We start from the raw sequence: 18,645 nt of genomic DNA on the forward strand, positions 1-18,645 counted from the left end.
ACCCAGTCGATGTGGGACAGAACTTTTAGAGAATTCAACACGCCCCCTCACGTGGGGGGGGGGGGAAGGACATCGGTCTTCCATCACGTGGGTAGGCAATGCAAGAGATAAGAGAACTACCATGATAGAAATCCATGGGTTCCATCCTAAAACCAATTGGTGATAGGAGGGGCCCATGAGACTTATATACTAGTTTTAGTTTTCTCTTGACACTGATGCGAGATGTTATATTTTTAGTTTCAATTTCCAACACATTATATAAAAGTAGGACTCACATTCTACTATTTTTTTTCTATTTATTTTTCATTACAGTTCTTAAAGTTCGCGTCAAATCAAACTAAAGGCTACTCGTGCCAAATCAAACTGAGCCTATTATTTGACGGATGGAGTAATTTTGATTTTTGAATATGGAAATGGTCCACATTATCATTACCTTTATTTCAAAAAATCAGAGGTGGGGATACCTTCATAAAGGAAGATGATGACAGAAAACAAACGTTTTTCATGTCCTGCAAAAAAGGTGTAATAAGTAGTTGGGCAGCACAAAATGCAGGAGTTGAGGGAGAGTGAGAGAAAGTGAGAAAAATGTGGATGAGAAGTGTGTCAAAGCTGCTGCTACTCTTATCGCTCTTTCCCAACGAGGGAGAGCAGCCGGAGAAATATGCCGTTGTTTTCGACGCCGGAAGCACCGGCTCCAGAGTCCACGTCTTCCGATTCGACCGCGACATGTCTCTCCTCCAAATCGGCCATGACTACGAGCTTTTTGTGGCGGTATGTTTCTTTGTTATTCCCTTTCCTTTTATCTTTCAGGATAAATTGTTAAATGTAAAACAATATGAAATTTGGTTAAATTCTGATATGTCCACCGACTTGAAAAAATTGCCAAAAAAAACATGAAATTTAGATTTGTTCTTACGCTCCGTAATATATTGTTGATATTTTTCAGCCAATGACATTGTTTTGTTTATGAATAGACATTGTCTATCTACCTCACTGGCGGGCGAGGATGTATGTATGTGTATGATTTCTCGACTTCCATACCTTATAACAATTTCTACAAAAATTTTCACCAATTCCATGGATTTTTCGGCTGATTTAAAAAATGCGTGGGACATGGAATTTAACCAAATTTCAGGTTTTTTGCGGCTGATTTTTAAAATTTGTGGGACGGACAGAGTTTATACCAAATTTCATGATTTTTCCATCAATTTACCTTTTTTTTACGCCCTCCATATGTAGGGAGTATTATTTTTGTAAACGACACAAGTGTTAATGCGGAATTGATAAAATTTGGGATAAAAAAAAAAACAAAAAAAGTAAAAGTACTAATATGAGGCATAAAGAGAAAGAAATAGATAAGGTATGAGAGACAATTTGAGTTGAAATTTTAGCCAAATTTCATTCTTATTATTGCATTAATAATGAGATTAATTAGATAAATGTGGTGGGTAGATTAAACCTGGTTTGAGTTCTTATGAGAAAGACCCCAAAGCTGCTGCAGACTCATTGAAGCCCCTATTAGAGCAAGCGGAAGAAGTCATTCCCCAGCAACTGCGCGCTACAACACCCCTTCGGCTCGGGGTATACCCATTTTTACGTTGATTAGTTTCTGTCGCACATACCTAATTATCATTCATGCATTATGCAGGCGACAGCCGGTCTTCGCCTACTACCGGGAACTGCTTCTCAAGACATATTGAATGCGGTATATTGTTACATACTCTGGTTTGAAAACTAAATATTTAATCTCGAAGTTTAAATTATTTTCAACTACTCATTTTGTCTAGAGATGCTCAAAATAAAGTTATTTTGTTAAAATGAGAAGAAAAATAAAATAAAAAAAATACTCCCTCCGTCCCCTATTAGGAGTCACTCTTTGACCGGGCACGGGTTTTAAGAAATGTAAAGAAAAATTGGTTGAAAAAGTTAGTGGAATGTGGGACCCATTTTTTTATATTGGTTTTATAATAAATGTGAGTGAATTGAGTTAGTGGAATGTGGGACCTACTTACTATTTATAGTAAAAATAAAGTGTGACTCTTAATTGGGGACGGACCGAAATAGAAAAGTGTGACTTTTAATGGGGGACAGAGGGAGTACTTATTTTACTAAAACAGATTCGTTTGAGCATCACTGAGAGACATAGTTCAGCACACAGATAAGAGAGCTGAGAATAATTTAAACTTCGAGATTAAATATTTAGTTTTCAAACCTTATAAGATCGAGTTTCTCTGAACTTCGTAAATTATAGTTTAATTATCACCCCTTTTAATACATGCCTAAGTTTATTCACAATTATGATGCTTTTTAATGCAAACTGATGTTATTTTATCTACAATTCACAGCCGCGAATGTTCATAATTGTGTGTTTACAATATTTTGTATTCAATTTACAATCACGAAATCGGTCTCGTACATTTTTCCCAAAAAACATTTTGATCCTACACATTAGGTGTTAGCTTTTGGTCCTATATAAGGCATGTTTTGGTCCATAGTTATCGCGTCAATATAAAATTAGCGTTCAACTGCATTAACACACTTATTGTGAAGGCCGAGATAGATTTTTTATGCAGATGTAAACTTTAAAATGCAGTTGAACGTTAATTTTAACCAAACCAATAAATATGGACCAAAACGTATTGTTTAGCCCCGAAGCTAACGATTAAGTGGTGTGTTGGAGCTAATTGAAGGTAAACGAGCTTTTCAACAGCGAATCGAGCCTCGGCTACAAGCCAGAATGGGTGTCTGTTCTCGATGGATCAGATGAAGGCGCTTATATGTGGGTATGCAAATATACCTAATTAATTATTCAATTTCTAGTTAAGTAAATTTAGAAATATGTGATGTATACTGAAATAAATTGCAGGTTGCCCTTAACTATTTAAGTGGTAAGTTAGGCAAAAAATACTCGAAAACAGTAGCAGTGGTAGACCTTGGAGGTGGTTCAGTACAGATGGCATATGCTGTCTCCGACAAAGCTGCTGCCAACGCCCCAGCAGCTTCAAATGATGTCTCCAATAGATTTGGTCTTGGCACTAATTACAACCTTTATTCTCACAGGTATTTTTTTCATTTACTATATATATATATTCTCTATTGTGGTTATAAACGAAATAGAAGAATTACTTCCAAAATACAAATCTAACGAGAGAGAGTTCATTCAGTCTATCAACCAACGAACTATTGGAACAACACTGAAGTACAAAACAATCCGCCCTCTCTTAAGGGTCAAAATCCTCATTGGTATGTGGGACATCATTAGTGTCCTTAGAAATTGACCCCTCTTATCGGTTAACGTCCTCATTGGTAGGTGGGACAACATTAGAGTTCTTAGTGATCGACCTCTTACCGGAGTCTTTAATAATCAATCCTTTTTAAGCGTCAACGTCTTTATTGGTGCATGTGACGACACTAGAGTCCTTAGCAATCGATTCCCTTTAGGATCAAAGTATCTGTTGGTCACAACTTGCTTCATACATAGAGTTGGCTCCCCAACGTTCTCATTGGTCATGACTGACTCCTCTCGCTGCCATAACTTTGTAGGTCACCACTCTGAGTCATCATTGGTCTTCTCAACGAAAGCACCAATTGTTACAGTCTAAACATGAAATTATCCTAGAAGACTAGTATATTACGAGAGAGAACACATTTGTTCCATAAACCGACATCTGTTAAAAAACCAATAGGGGACGACATTAGAGTCCGTAACATACATGCCCATATTAAACGGTGACTATTAACTACATGTCGTGCAGTTATCTTAACTACGGGTTGATGGCTGCTCGTGCACAAAATCTGAATCTTTCCGGAGCTGGAAATCCATGCATCACTAATGGCTATCAAGGTGCAATAAAATCAATTAATTCATCCTTATATGTTGTGATTATATGATATTGATATATAACTTAATTGAGCAGGGGCATACTCCTACAACGGGGTTGATTACAAAGCAACACCTCCTAGTTCAGGCACAAACTTGTTGGGTTGCGTAGCGCAGGCACGAAATGTGCTGAGGGTGGACGCGCCCTGCGCCAACAAGCCCTGCTCCTTTGGCGGCGTTTGGAACGGTGGAGCCGGAGACGGCTTTGACAACTTGTACGCTGCATCATACTATTATGACACAGCTATTGAGGTATATATCTTTGACTAGCCCAACCCATCAGGGTATATGGACTTCAAATTAGGGGTGAGCATTCGGGTTTCGGTTCGGTTTTTTACCAAAACTGAACCAAACCCAAAAAAACCGAAAATCGAACAAAACCGAAAAAACCAAAATTTAAAAAAAAAAAACAAAAAACCGAAAAAAATAGTACTCACTCCGTCCCATAGTAGATGTGACAATTGGGAGATGACATTGGATTTTAGGAGATGTTATTTTGTGGGTTAAGTGGTAAGAAAAAATATAATTTTATAATTGATGTGAGAAAGAACTTTTTCCAAAAGAGGAAATGTGACATTTTTTGTGGGACAAACTAAAAAGGAAAGTGTGACATCTACTATGGGACGGAGGGAGTACTATATATTAATATACATAATTTATTTTATTTTATGTATACTAGTAATAGAATATAAATATACTCCATATAATATAAAATTAATAGAATATATATAATACATATTATATAAAATATATTAAAAGAATATATATTATATATATGATATAATGTATGAAATTAATAGAATAAATAGATATAATATTATATTTAAATATAATTCGGTTTTTCGATTTTTTTTTCCCGAACCAAACTGAAATTTTTATATTTTTAAACCGAACCGAACCGAACCGAAAAACCGAACCGAATTTTAAAATTTTGATTTTTGGTTTTTTTGCTCACGTCTACTTCAAATTAAGTCCAATTTTATGTAGAACTTAGCCAAACCGAAAAAAAACCAATCCTTTCAGGATTCATCCCGTAGAATTTGAGGGAAGGTGTAGAGAGAACTGAAACTACTATATAAGATTAGGTGTTACTTCTTTTATTACCGATAAGTTTTAAGATGAAATCCATGGACAACTTTTGTCCCTCTAATATAAACTACCCCTCGTGCATGTAGGCTGGAATCGTGGAACCAAATACTAATATAACAAACATTCGGCCAAATGTATACCTGAAAGCAGCAAAGAAAGCGTGCAGTGCCAGCGTGGACAATATCAAGACTATATTTCCTCAACTTAAAGATGATGATGTGCCGTACCTGTGCATGGATCTTGTATACGAGTATATTTTGCTCGTTGAAGGTTTCGGTACGTACATGTCTTATATGAGCATTATCCGTGGGAGTGCACGCTGAAATTAGTTTTTTATTTTATTTTTTTTATCCATTTTATTGGATTTTGCTACCTTAAAAATAATTAGTTTTACAAATATCATAAAATCAAAGCACGATTTGCGCATTTTCACTATAACTGCAAAAAATATGAACAAATCAAACTTTGATTTATTATGTTATTTGTAAACTTAATGGCGTTAGCAATCATTTTAAGGTGTTAGAGCTAAAGAAAATGAATAAAACAAAAAAAAAACTAATATCAACGATCACTAAACGAAAACGATGCTCACGTAAGATTATATAGGAAACATTTTTCTATATAGATACATAGGGTTGTGATCCATGCAGAACTCAATCTTAATATAAAAGGCAGAACCAAATATACTGAGGTAATTTTAGTAAGGATGACTTAAAATGATCTAAAAATGACCTCAAATCTGAATTTTATAAAATGACATAAAACTGACTAATAATGACCTTAAGTGTTTTTGGCTAATTATTGACCATCGGATTAGTAAACAGTCGAGATTTGGTAATACGTTTTGTATTGAGATCACTTTTTGCATTGATCACTTTCATAATATGCTCATCATAATTAGATCTGGATTAATTGAAATTTAACATATAAATATGTGTGTGTGTGTGTGTTGAGTGCAGGCATCAAGCCAACAAAGAAAATAACTCTTGTGAAGAATTTGGAGTACAAGGGTTCGAGGATTGAAGCAGCATGGCCCCTTGGCTGCGCAGTTGAACTCCTTTCATGACCTTTTTTTTATTATAATTAAGCTTTGCTGTTTCTTTCAATAATGGGTTAGCCATCCAAATCTTCCTCCTAGACTTTATTTTCACATTATCAATAATTGTAATATGTGACAGTATGTCACAAATGCAATGGAGTAGTACTATCTAGTCCTATAGATTTGTGGTTGTTCATTAATTACCAAATTTTTTATGTCATGTAATTATGTGGGCTGGGCCTTTGTTATTAGACTAAGGCCCAGTCACTCAACTTATTTAATTGTAGCGTTACTTTAATTTGGCTTGTAAAGGAAATTAGCTGAATACAGTTATTGAAATGTAATAACATGAGTTAAGTGAAATATAAAATCTATCTAAAAAATGGTATTTTCTTCATTCATTATTAATAGAAACATTTTTTCCGTACAAAGATTAAAAAGAAATGTTTAATACTTTAATATATAAATGATGAGATAATGAAATGAATGACAAAATAAAGTATGAATGGATAGAGAATAAAACATAAAAAATAATATATGTTATTTTTTGCTAAAAATAAAAATGATTATATTATGATGGAGCATCTTTAAAAGGAATATATGACTACTAAGGCGGAGCAGAAGGAATAAAGAGTAAGTAGCAATATGCGTCAATTTAAAATAATTATGCATAGATTTAATGAAAAATCCCACTTGATTAGTGAGATAGAGTACGACTAAAATTAAATAAATATGGATCATGTTGATAAATTGTAGTATAAGCACAATGTGATAAGAAATCAGCAATAAAAATTCGAGGGTAATCCCCGAAGACTGCAAATAGATATCTTTATCTGATTGTATATATTCTTAATTTTGGAATGGAAAGAGACAAAGTCTAAAATGTTGGAATCTATGTCCGGTCAATGGACTTTGACCAATTATAATTTCAACGAGACATTTAATTTTGTAAAATTAAATAATATAGCGTCGATCTACGTTCGGAGTAGATGACCGTGGTATATTTATTTTCTCAAATCCGATTCCCGGTGAGTGAGAAATAATTGTTTAAAGTTGTGCAAAAATTGCAAACTTAATGAGCTATAAGAGGAGATTAGGGAATAATTAAGAGAGTTAATTATCTCACATTGAAAGTTTCAACCTTATTAAACTAGTATTTAATAAGAAGGATTATTACATGGAATAATTATAGTGGACTAAGATGGGCTGTAAGAGCCCACACGCGCGCGCACGCGCGCGCCGCCCGCCCCGCCGCGAGCCGCGAGCCCGTGCCCGTGGACTTGGATCTTGGTCTTTGGGTGGTCTTTGGGCCTAGTTGCGGGCTTGGCCCAAGTCTTAGTGGGTCTAGTTCTTTTTAGACCATCACCGTTTCCACGTCAGCGAGCCAAGCGGGATGCCACCTCGTCAGTATGACGCGGTAAGCCAACGTGGCTGACACGTGATAGTCCACGTCGTGAATGAATCTAGAAGCTTCTAGACTCAACCTCTCTAGCTCTGAGCGCGTAACGCCCGAACGTTACAGCGCGTAACCGACGACCGTTACGGTCTACCATTAATGACGGCCATTATGGGCGTTGACCCCCTGCAGTGGACTGAGCCTATAAATAGGCTAGCCATTCTAGCATTCTCTACATCAGAAACTAGAATCCACACTCAGCATCATACACTCTCTCCTCCCTCTGCATTGTTCTTCTGTCGAAGCTCTGCCCTCTCCTCCATCCAGTTCGCCAGAGCTCTGCTGATAGCGGTGCTGTTTCACCAGAGACGTAGCCGTTTTATCTTTGGGGACGAAACGCCAATCCGAAGAGCACTACCGGGGCGTATCTCGTCTTGCGGAAAGAGGACTCCTCGACTCGGCTTTTCCAGTTTATTTGTTTCGAATCTTCTTTGTAATTTCGTTTCAGTTACTTAGCTCTTGTATTCCTTCTTGTAAGTCTCTAATCCATTGGAGGATCCTTGCCTATATGATAAATGAGTAAATGCCAAAATTGGTCCTAAATATATGACCATTTTATGTTTTCGGCCCTTAACATTATCTTTTGAATTTTGTGGTCCTGAACATATGGAAATTGGATCATTTTGGTCCTCCCGTCAACATTTCCGTTAAAAACTAACGGTCAACGGGTTTAATCCCGATTTTGACTAAATTAGACTTTTAATTCTGATTTTTACTCCCTAATTAATTCTCTAATTATTTTACTACTAAATTAGCCCCATTTCTTGACCCTCCGCCGCCACCTCCCTCCGCTCGCTCTACTCCCTCTTCCCATTCCTCCGCACCTCCCCTCCCTCCTTCTCCATCTTCCCCTTCTCCTTCCTCGTCTCTCTCCTCACATTCTTCCTCACCCTCTCCTTCTCTATCCCTGCCTCTGTTTTCGGCTTAGATTCTCACACTAGAAAGTCCCAGCGCCCCCGCCGCCAAGCCGTCGTTTTCCTGCTCAGATTCTGACCAAAACATTTTTATCAACATCACCTCACACATATCATAGCAAATATAGCACTTTTGGAGAAATCCAATTATTCCATGAGAATTAAACGGCCAACACAAGATTTTCCGTTCCACAAAATCACTGAGGCCATGATCTGCACTACCTGAAAATTAGGAACCAAATCAGTTTCAGCAAACCCTAGCAATTATCTATTACTTTCACGTTACACATTCCCTCAAGAGAGTGGGCAGAAGTTCAGATTATCAAAGGCAGATTCTTCACCACACAAGAAGGCGACGCCGCTGCCTGTGCGTGTCCGGCAGTGGCGGCGAGGGCGAGTAGGGGCTGACCGCGACGGCGGCGGCGGCTTCAGTCTACATCGCGACCGCACAGCAGCGGCAACGCCGGATGATCGTGGCTGACCGCAGCTGCTCGTACCAAACTCGGCGGCGACGGAGAATCAGTGGCAGCAACGGCGGACGGCAGCTGCGTGGGTGACGGAGACTGCGAGAGAGAAAGAAGAGAGTGAGATGGAGAAGGAGGGTGGCTTGCGCTCGCCGGCGACGGCGAGAAGAGGGCGGACTAATTGGGTTTTCTCCAAAAGTGCATTTTGCTAATTGGGTTTCTTCAAATTAGAGAATTGATTAGGGAGTAAAAAATTAGAATTAAAAGTCTAATTTGGTCAAAATCGGGATTAAACTCGTTGACCGTTAGTTTTTAACGGAAATATTGACAGATGACCAAAATGATCAAATTTCCATATGTGCAGGACCAAAAAATAAAAAAGATAAAATTTAGGACCAGAATCATAAAATGATCATATGTTCAGGATCAGTTTTAGCCTTGGCTCTATAATAAATATATACATAGTGTGAAAAGAACTCAACAAACAAACTTTATTCCTTGTGCAGGTGACGAACCACAATTGAATTAAAAAACTGAGTTAATCCACAAACCATTTGCACTATGAAACGACAGTTAATAGATTACATCAAATTGCTCCATAATCATTAAGACCGCAATAAAATTATCACTCTCCAACGCCCAGTGTTCTCGCAAGTTGTAATCCGTGAAACACAACAAATAGCATCTCGTATCAATATCCTCTCTCAAAAGCACAACCAGCAACCAGATGCCTGCTTTAACCAATCATCCGTGTTAAGCTCCAACTTATCCGGCGAAGGACGCCTCCACGGCTCCACCCCGCTGAGATAGGCCGCGCAGTCACCCCCTTATGTACTATAGCACCTAAAAATACCAATGAATCACACACCAAAAGCCAAACCTATCTTTGACATTGATGGACCTCTACTCTCCCTCCGTTCCTGAAAATTTGTTACATATTTCCATTTTCAATCTGTCTCACAAAATTTGTCACATTTCAATTTTGACCATTTTTAGTAGTGGACCACACATTCCACTTTCTCACTCACATTTTATTATAAAACTAACTTTTAAAAAATATGACATGTCCTTTACTTTTGCAACTTATTTTCCATTATATTTCTTAAAATTTGTACCCAGTCAAAATGTGACAAAATTAAAAGGGTGGAGGGCCCTTCCACGAAGGGGTAGTGAGGTTGAAAGAAACAGTGTGTGGATATTGGGCTGGGCTGTATTGTACAATGCTATAATAATGTATTTTCGGTTAGTAAATTTAAATAATTTTGAATTTGCAATGGTGTAAAATAACCTACGTGGCTACAGCACACTCACATTACATAAACAGTAATATCTATAATACACACAGGCACGTTTAAACAATGACTGAGTTGGAGCCGAGTAATGGTTGTTGGACAGCATGAAATATGTAAGAAATGAGAGATAATTAAATACAGAGCTAGAGATGTCTCTCGATCATCCGTCCCATAAAATTAGACCACTCTTGTCAATACTTCAATCACTTTTTTCTATCCCTCTCATACTAGACCAATTATACATTAAAAACTGGTATCAATCTAAGATGTGCTATTTTTATATAGGTGTTGAGATATTTACACGTGGGTTGTATTAGAACAAATATGTGAAATAGAATATAAACGTAAATATTTAGTGACTCAATCCTTATGGCTCGTGTTAGAATAATAACTAACTTAGTATGATAACTTTGATAACTAATCAACTCAATATACGGTAATATTAATATGTCAATACAAATTCAGATTAGTTATCACGTTAAGCTAGTTTATCATTTGATTACACCCCCACTCCTTATTATATCATCAATTAATTCTAGTTTATCATTTGATTACACCCCCACTCCTTATTATATCATCAATTAATTCTGGGATGAACCTCACAATATGAATAGTAAACCCTTCATGTATCAAATACATTTCAATTAAATGGATCGTATAAATTTACTATAGAATCTAATATGACAATCGAAAATATTAAGTTAAAAAAGACCAGCCTAATAAAACCCGAAACCTAACTAATGTGACCATAGTAAAAAGAGACCAACCTTTTCTCTTTTTTTTTTTAAATAAATTCCTAAGAAAGGAGGAAATTACAACTGAGGTCAAGAGGGCTCGAACTCGACACCTCATACATTGATGTCTAAGCTCCTTGCCGCTGGGACAAAGGCTCTGGACAAGAGACCAACTTGATACAACCTCAAACCAAACTAGTCGATCAAGTGAAAACATCGAAAACTGTCGAAAACGTAAAGTAAAAACAAATCAACTTTATGAAACCTCCTTAAGAAAAATGGCAAAGATATGATGTAATCAACTATTTTTAAAAGTTGCGAGACTGACTAGAAATTGACCAAATTTGATGGTTTTCTCGCAATTTCCCTATCTTTTTTACATTAATAAGATGATTTGAGATTGAGATGGATGTGGTGGGCAGATTAAACCAGGTTTGAGTTCATATGAGAAAGAGCCCAAGGCTGGTGCTGACTCATTGAGGCCCCTCTTAGAACAAGCAGAAGAAGTCATTCCCCAGCAACTGCAAGCTACAACACCTCTTCGACTTGGGGTATATCCATTTTTACACTAATTATTTATTAACTTATCTCTTACCTCATTATCACTCATATATTATGCAGGCGACTGCCGGTCTTCGCCTACTACCGGGAACTGCTGCTGAAGACATATTGGACGCGGTAAATAGTTACGCACTCTTGCGCATCAGTTGTGTAAGACAACTGATGTGGGGTTTATAGTCCCACCATTGGTTGATTGAGCATCACCAAAAAAATAAAAGAAAAAAAAATCTTATTTTACTGAACCCTTACTTGAGCATTACTGAAAGAAGTCGATTTCCACATAGACGAGACAATTGAGAGAAAAGCAAAATTTTGTGATTTAATATCCCATTTTTTACAAACCTTATGAGCTGAATTGAGTATTACCAAAATTCTTAAATTTAAATAGCTACATATATACACTCTCATTTGATTATTTGACATTTTGTCTCAATTTATTTGGAACAAATTAAAGGTGAAAGAGCTTTTCAAAAGCGAATCGAGCCTCAGCTACAAGCCAGAATGGGTGTCTGTTCTTGATGGAACAGATGAAGGAGCTTATATGTGGGTATGCATATTACCTAATTATTAATTAAATATTCGATTTAGAGGAAAATTATCGAAAAAACCACGAAGTTTGATCTATGTGAAATTGCAGGTTGCAATAAACTATCTAGATGGTAAGTTGGGCAAAAAATACTCTAAAACGGCAGCAGTGGTTGACCTTGGAGGTGGCTCAGTACAGATGGCTTATGCTCTCTCCGACAAAGCTGCTGCTAACGCCCCTGCAACAAATGATGTAGCCAATAGATTAGCTCTTGGAACTAGTTACAACCTTTATTCTCACAGGTATTATTTCATTTCTATATATTCCCAAAAAGACTACCCTGTTAAGAAATAGAGCTTATTTGGTTTATCGACCACTCAACTTATGTGTGACAACACAAGTCCTTTAACAATCGACCCCTTACTAAAGTCCTTAACAATCGACCCTTATTAAGGGTCAATGTCCTCTCATTGGTATGTGGAATAACACTAATGTAGTACTCCCTTCGTTCCATGTCAATAGAGTCATTTTACAATTTTAGGAAGTTCCAAGTTAATTCAGCCATTTCTATTTTTGGCAAAAAGTAACCATCTCTCTAACCTTATTCTCTTACTTTATTCACTATCCACTTAACAACACAATATTCTTAAACTCCGTGACAGAATGAAGCGCCTCTATTAACAAGGAACGGAGGGAGTACTTAGTAATTGACCCCCTCTTAAGGGTCAACGCCCTTTTTGGTATGTGGGATAACATTAGAGTCTTTATCCCTTATTTGAGTCCTTACAATCAACCCGTCTTAAGGGCCAACACCCATGTTGGTATGTGGGACAAGACTAGAGTTCTTAGCATTTGAACCCTAGGGTCAACATACTCACTCGTCCCAATTATGTTGTTCATAACCGACTTCTTTAAGGTTGGCTCCTAAACATCCTTGTTGGCCATAGCTGACTCCTTTTTAGACCACCACTCCGAATCGTTGGACCACTTAATGAAAACACCAAAGATACAGACATGAACTCATTCCATAAAAACTAGTCTGTCAAAAGAGAGAACTCATTTGATCTATAAACCACGTCGATTACCTTCCACAATTGACATGGGACAACACCAAAGTTCTTAACACATGCACATATTAAATGGTGACTGTTAATTACTTGTTGTGCAGTTATCTCAACTATGGGTTGTTGGCTGCTCGTGCTCAAAATCTGAATCTTTCCGGTGCTGGCAATCCATGCATCACTAATGGCTATCAAGGTGCAAATTATTCCATTCACTCAGTCTTTAATCTTGTAAATATATGTTAATGAGGGTGTAAATTAATCAAGCAGGGACATACTCCTATAACGGGGTTGATTACAAAGCATCGCCTCCTCGTTCCGGCACAAGCTTGTTGGGTTGTGTAGCGCAGGCACGAAAGTTGCTGAAGATGGACACACCCTGCGCCAAAAAGCCTTGCTCCTTTGACGGCACTTGGAATGGCGGAGGTGGAGACGGTTCTGACAGCTTGTACGCTGCATCATACTTCTATGACACAGCTATTGAGGTATATATCTATCTAAACCTTAAACCCGATCCATCGGCGATGGAGGGCTGGAACAACTCGATCATAAAAAGTCCAACTCCTCCAAGATTCGTCTTAAAGAGTTTAAAGGAGGGTGTTGGAAAATAAATATAGAAGATAACAAATATCTCAATCGAGGCGAGGAGAGAACTAAAACAAGTATATGAGTTTATAAGTTGCTCGTTCTATCACTAACAAACACAAGGATATATACTAATTTTAACTCCTCATGCATGTAGGCTGGAATTGTGGAACTAAATGCTAATATAACAGAAGTTCGTCCATATGTATATCTGAAAGCAGCAAAGAAAGCATGCAGTGCCAATGTGGACAATATCAAGACTATATTTCCTCAACTTGAAGATTATGATGTGCCGTATCTGTGCATGGATCTTGTATACGAGTATATTTTGCTCGTTGAAGGTTTTGGTGCGTATATCTATATGCCTCTCTCTATATATACATATACACGTCATTTTCGAAAAAATAATTCAAGTTTTCAAATTCTTGTATATCCCACAACTTTATGGTTTTTCCATCTGATTTCTAAAGTTGAAGGGCAAACACAATTTGGCCAAACTTCATGGATTTGTCGATAATTTACCCACAGTCATCATAATTATATTTTATTTTTTGATTAAATAATATTAACATGTGTGTGTGTGTGTGAAATGCAGGCATCAAACCAACAAAGAAAATAACGGTTGTGAAGAATTTGGAGTATAAGGATTCGTGGATCGGAGCAGCCTGGCCACTTGGCTGCGCAGTTGAACTTCTTTCATGAGCTTTTTAGTTATAAGCTTTGCTATTTCTTTCAATAAAGGATTAGAAATCCAATCTTCTCCTAGCCTTTATTTTCACAATATCAATAATTCAGTACTATGTGGGATTGTATGTATGTAATGTACTATGTCACAAATGCAATGTATGTTATCTTTATCTTATAGATTTCTGGTTCTTCGTCTACTACCCAACTTACTTGAGTTGATACACTAGGGACCAATCACTTAATACAAGCATATACTCCCTCCGTCCGCGTAATAAATTGTCTCTGGCTCAGCTTGGATTTATGAAAATGTAAAAGAAAGTGAGTGTAGAAGTTAGTGAAGTTGAGTGTGTGTTTTATTTTTATACATAAGTCATATATAATAAAATGTGAATAATAAGAGTTAATGAAATGTGAGGTCTATTTATCAAAAATAGTATTCTCTCTGTCTTATGGGTTGATGCGTTTCTTTTATCCACGGAGATTAAAGAATAAATATTTAATGAGTTAGTTAAGTGAAGTGTGAATAAAATAGAAGAGGGAATAAAGTATGTGAGATAATGAGAGAAAATAACAATAGAATAAAATAAGAGAGATTAAGTGTGTTGGATTTTGCAAAAAAATAACTCAACTGTAATAGGACGACATAAAAAGGATTAAGACTCAACACTAATGAGATGGGTGGAGTAAAAGGTAAATGAGAGTTATTTGCAGACAGACGTAAAAGAAAATATGAAATAATTATCTCGCAGAAGCAACCTAAAGAGTAGTATTTATATTGCCGTACTCATGGATTTAATCTCATAATGACGTTTCACCATTTAAAATTTGGATTCGTATCACGAATGCTGCCGAAACAAAACAATAGGAATTTAAAGAAGAAAAAGGTTAGAGTTGAGTGGAGGAGTAAGTGGGGAATATGCGTCAATTAAATGAGGCATATGCGTCGATTTAAAATTATTAATCAGTTTGAACTTTGAAGAGGAACAGAAAATAATTATACCTCCGTCCCACAGATTAGGTATAGCATAAATTTTAATCAAATATGGATGAAATACATTGCGAATAAAAAAAGGATCCCACTTTATTAGATATAGTGGGATGAAAATGAAATAATGATGGATCATGTAGCTAAATTGTAAATAAATGAAAAAAAAGTGTGGATAAAAGAAATTATGTCTAAAAATGACAAGTTATAAATAAATCAAAATGATAAAATTGACAAAAAGTGAATTACATTATGGGTTTAATGATGTAAATGAAATGATGTTTTAAGTTTTACACGTTTTTCATGCTAGTTTTGGCATTGGCTTTTGGTGGTAAAGGTTAAATTAGTATTAGTAAAATGACATGATGCTTAAGTATAGCACGTTATTCATGCTAATTTCGGCATTGGCCATTGATGTTAAAGTTAAGTTAAATTAGTACTCCTATTACTCTATTAGATGAATAGTAGTAATACATTAAATTAGTACTCCAATTACTCTATTAGATGAATAGTAATACATTAAATTAGTACTCCAATTACTCTATTAGATGAATAGTAATACATTTATAAATATATTCGTTTTGTACCACAATTCAACCAAACCAAAGTAAATTCACAAAAAAAAATGTTTATAGAACGTTTGCTAGTGGTGCTATCGTTGGTTGGCCTTGCCCCAAATGTAGAGCAGCAGAAATATGCAGTAGTTTTCGACGCCGGAAGCACGGGCTCCCGAGTTCATGTGTTCAACTTCGACAGCGACATGGGTCTCCTCCCGATTGACCAAGAATTCGAGTTTTATCAAGCGGTATGTAATCATCATCTCTATGTATAACTACTTAAACATATTTCCAGTTCATAACTATATATGTATAGCTTTTAATAATTGCATCGATTTTATATGCAAGTGTTTGTGAATGGGCATGCAGATAACACCAGGTCTGAGTTCATACGCAGATAATCCCAAGGCTGCAGCCGACTCCTTGAGGCCGCTCTTAGACCAAGCCGAGGCAGTTGTTCCACAGCAACTGCGCTCTACCACACCACTTAAACTCGGGGTCTATCTCTTCTACTTAATTAACTCACTAGTTTCACAATTACTGTTACGAACTCTAGTATCTAATCCCGATTGTGTAAAGCAACCGGTATGTGATTTATAAATCAAATGCATTCTTCCTGATAGGTTGGTTTTTTGGATGAATTCTAATGTTTAGTCAGTAGCATTAGTGATTTCATTGTAAGCCTAACAAGTAGGAGTGGTGGCATAACTGTGTAAAGCAACTGGTGTGGTTTATAGATTAAATGGACCCTCTTAGATAGTAGGAGTAGCTCTTTGTTTTATAGGCTTTATCCTATTAGTTGGAAGAGTTCTAAAAAGACTTTCAAAATGACTCTCGATGGGAGAATCCAGGCTATTCAGGAAGAATCGCAGCAAATGAGTTCTAATGTTTCATCAGTAATATTGATAGGCCTAACGACTCGAGGTGATGGTCTGGTTGTGTAAAGCAATTGGTGTGTGGTTTATAGATCAAATGGACTCTCTGCTCGCTAATGATTTGGAATGAGTTCGAACATTTTGTCTCTAATGTTGCTTTCATTGATTAGCCCAACGACTCAGAGTGGTGGTCTGATTGTGCAAAGCAACTAATGTGTGGTTATAAATCAAATGGACTCTCTCCTCATAGGCTAGTTTTTTTGTGATGAGTTCTAATGTTTCGTCTATAATGTTAGTGTTTTTATTATTAGACCTAACAACTCGGAATAGTGGTCCGGGAAAAGAGTAACCTTACTTACTGCTTCCTCTGTCTGTGCAGGCAACCGCCGGTCTTCGCCTCTTGCCCGGCAACTCTTCCGATGCTATATTGGAAGCAGTAAGCATTTAATTTAATGGATTAAATTTATAAATTGCAGAAATTCATAAACTAATGGATTAATTCCTTGTAGGTGAAAGAGTATTTTGAGCAAGAAAGCAGCCTTGATTACAGGCCAGAATGGATAACCGTTCTTCAAGGAACAGATGAAGGTGCTTACATATGGGTAATGCCTCCTTCAATTATCCAATTCATCATCTCCATCTCTTTTATCTCATCAACAATGATGTAATTGCATACATTTCAGATCGCAATCAACTATTTGCTGGAGAGTTTAAGTGGAGGATTCTCACATACCGTAGGTGTGGTGGATCTCGGCGGAGGATCGGTGCAAATGGCGTATGCTATCTCTGACTCCGCCGCTTCAACCGCCCCATCTTCATCGCCGCAAGGAGACGCCTACGTCTTCCAAAAGCTGATTTTAGGAACTAATTATAACCTCTACACTCATAGGTATTGAAATCGGTGTCGATTTTGCTCAAATTCGAGATGAAATACTTACAGATCGAATCCGATTTCTGCAGCTACTTGAACTACGGCTTGAGAGCAGCACGAGCTCAGAGCCTCAACATCACGGGATCTCGCGGCAATCCATGCGTCACCAACGGTTACGAATCCACGTATGAATACAACGGCGAGGTCTACACCGCGAAGCCCCCGCTCTCCGGCACGAATCTGCGGAGATGCAGAGCGTTATCGCGGAAGGTGCTCAGAATCGACGCGCCGTGCCCGCGCAGCAACTGCACCTTCGACGGCGTCTGGAGCGGCGGCGGCGGGGACGGATTCAGCAACCTCTACATCGCCTCGTACTTCTACGACACCGCCGCCGAGGTAGGTGATCCAATTGACGAAAAAATCGATCAATTTTGAAATTGAATCGGTGATGATCATGATCGTGATCGTGCAGAGCGGGATCGTGGATGCGGCGGCGAATGCGGCGAGGATCCGGCCGATTGCGTACAGAGAGGCGGCGAAGCGCGCGTGCGGAGCGGATGTGGAGAGTATGAAGGCGATATTTCCGGTGATTGAGGAGGGGGATTTGGGGTATCTGTGTATGGATCTGGTGTATGAGTATAGTTTGCTGGTGGATGGATTTGGATTGGATCCGCTTGAGGAGGTGACGGTGGTGAAGAATGTGGATTATAAGGGGTCGTTGATTGGGGCGGCGTGGCCGCTGGGTTGCGCGGTTGAACTGCTCTCGTTGTGAAGAATGTTTTGTATCGTTGCTTTCTGTTTGAATAAGATCGTCATGGGATTAATTAATGAGCTAATCATCTTGCTTTATTAGTGTTTACTCAATTAAATGAGCAATTTGTTGCAGTGATCAACTGATCATTCTCGAGTCATGGATATCCATTGAAAAATTGAACATTTTTTTGATCATGTAATTTAGACACAGTGGTCAGTCTATATTACTCCCTCTGTTTCTATATAGTTGAGGCGGAATTTTTTGACACGGAGTTTTAGAAATGAATGCTGGGTGTGTTGAATAAATAGATAAAAA

The 18,645-nt window shown here is 37.5% G+C and overlaps 2 protein-coding genes and 1 long non-coding RNA gene across 7 annotated transcripts; 2 read left to right on the top strand and 1 right to left on the bottom strand.

The window, feature by feature from the left end:
* Positions 1–503: 503 nt before the first annotated feature.
* LOC125221231 (apyrase-like) lies at positions 504–14,465 on the top strand. Of its 3 annotated transcripts, none has more exons than XM_048123363.1 (9): positions 504–771; positions 1,453–1,581; positions 1,649–1,705; positions 2,691–2,783; positions 2,867–3,060; positions 3,756–3,844; positions 3,918–4,132; positions 5,056–5,245; positions 5,929–6,319. In XM_048123363.1, exons 1-9 carry the CDS (start codon positions 586–588, stop codon positions 6,033–6,035), a joined length of 1,260 nt encoding a protein of 419 aa, XP_047979320.1. In that variant the 5' UTR covers positions 504–585; the 3' UTR covers positions 6,036–6,319. The 3 variants fall into 3 exon arrangements, with proteins under 3 accessions (XP_047979320.1, XP_047979315.1, XP_047979325.1); XM_048123358.1 differs by lacking the exons at positions 3,756–3,844; positions 3,918–4,132; positions 5,056–5,245; positions 5,929–6,319 and adding exons at positions 13,124–13,212; positions 13,287–13,501; positions 13,759–13,948; positions 14,197–14,465 and having other exon boundaries at positions 529–771; XM_048123368.1 differs by lacking the exons at positions 1,453–1,581; positions 1,649–1,705; positions 2,691–2,783; ... (3 more) ...; positions 5,056–5,245; positions 5,929–6,319 and adding exons at positions 11,291–11,419; positions 11,490–11,546; positions 11,884–11,976; ... (3 more) ...; positions 13,759–13,948; positions 14,197–14,465 and having other exon boundaries at positions 533–771.
* On the bottom strand, positions 12,025–17,780 carry LOC125221248. Of its 3 annotated transcripts, none has more exons than XR_007176374.1 (4): positions 17,644–17,780; positions 17,439–17,556; positions 17,065–17,127; positions 12,025–12,193 (listed from the first exon to the last, which is right to left on the bottom strand). It is a non-coding gene; the product is annotated as an uncharacterized LOC125221248 (long non-coding RNA). The 3 variants fall into 3 exon arrangements; XR_007176373.1 differs by having other exon boundaries at positions 17,061–17,127; XR_007176372.1 differs by having other exon boundaries at positions 17,056–17,127.
* LOC125221221 (apyrase-like) lies at positions 15,883–18,412 on the top strand. The gene is made up of 7 exons (XM_048123351.1): positions 15,883–16,078; positions 16,200–16,328; positions 17,085–17,141; positions 17,215–17,307; positions 17,389–17,594; positions 17,666–17,972; positions 18,049–18,412. Exons 1-7 carry the CDS (start codon positions 15,899–15,901, stop codon positions 18,346–18,348), a joined length of 1,272 nt encoding a protein of 423 aa, XP_047979308.1. The 5' UTR covers positions 15,883–15,898; the 3' UTR covers positions 18,349–18,412.
* Positions 18,413–18,645: the final 233 nt, after the last annotated feature.

The sequence above is a fragment of the Salvia hispanica genome, chromosome 1 (genome assembly GCF_023119035.1).
Source record: "Salvia hispanica cultivar TCC Black 2014 chromosome 1, UniMelb_Shisp_WGS_1.0, whole genome shotgun sequence".
NCBI lineage: Eukaryota > Viridiplantae > Streptophyta > Magnoliopsida > Lamiales > Lamiaceae > Salvia > Salvia hispanica.

Excerpts from the sequence above, each read along its gene's own strand:
- LOC125221221 (XM_048123351.1), top strand. The coding sequence starts at position 15,899 with ATGTTTATAGAACGTTTGCTAGTGGTGCTATCGTTGGTTGGCCTTGCC. Across the intron at positions 16,329-17,084 it reads CCACACCACTTAAACTCGGG|GCAACCGCCGGTCTTCGCCT; the intron begins GTCTATCTCTTC and ends CTGTCTGTGCAG. Across the intron at positions 17,595-17,665 it reads TATAACCTCTACACTCATAG|CTACTTGAACTACGGCTTGA; the intron begins GTATTGAAATCG and ends CGATTTCTGCAG.
- LOC125221231 (XM_048123363.1), top strand. The coding sequence starts at position 586 with ATGTGGATGAGAAGTGTGTCAAAGCTGCTGCTACTCTTATCGCTCTTT. Across the intron at positions 3,845-3,917 it reads CATCACTAATGGCTATCAAG|GGGCATACTCCTACAACGGG; the intron begins GTGCAATAAAAT and ends TTAATTGAGCAG. Across the intron at positions 4,133-5,055 it reads ATTATGACACAGCTATTGAG|GCTGGAATCGTGGAACCAAA; the intron begins GTATATATCTTT and ends TCGTGCATGTAG.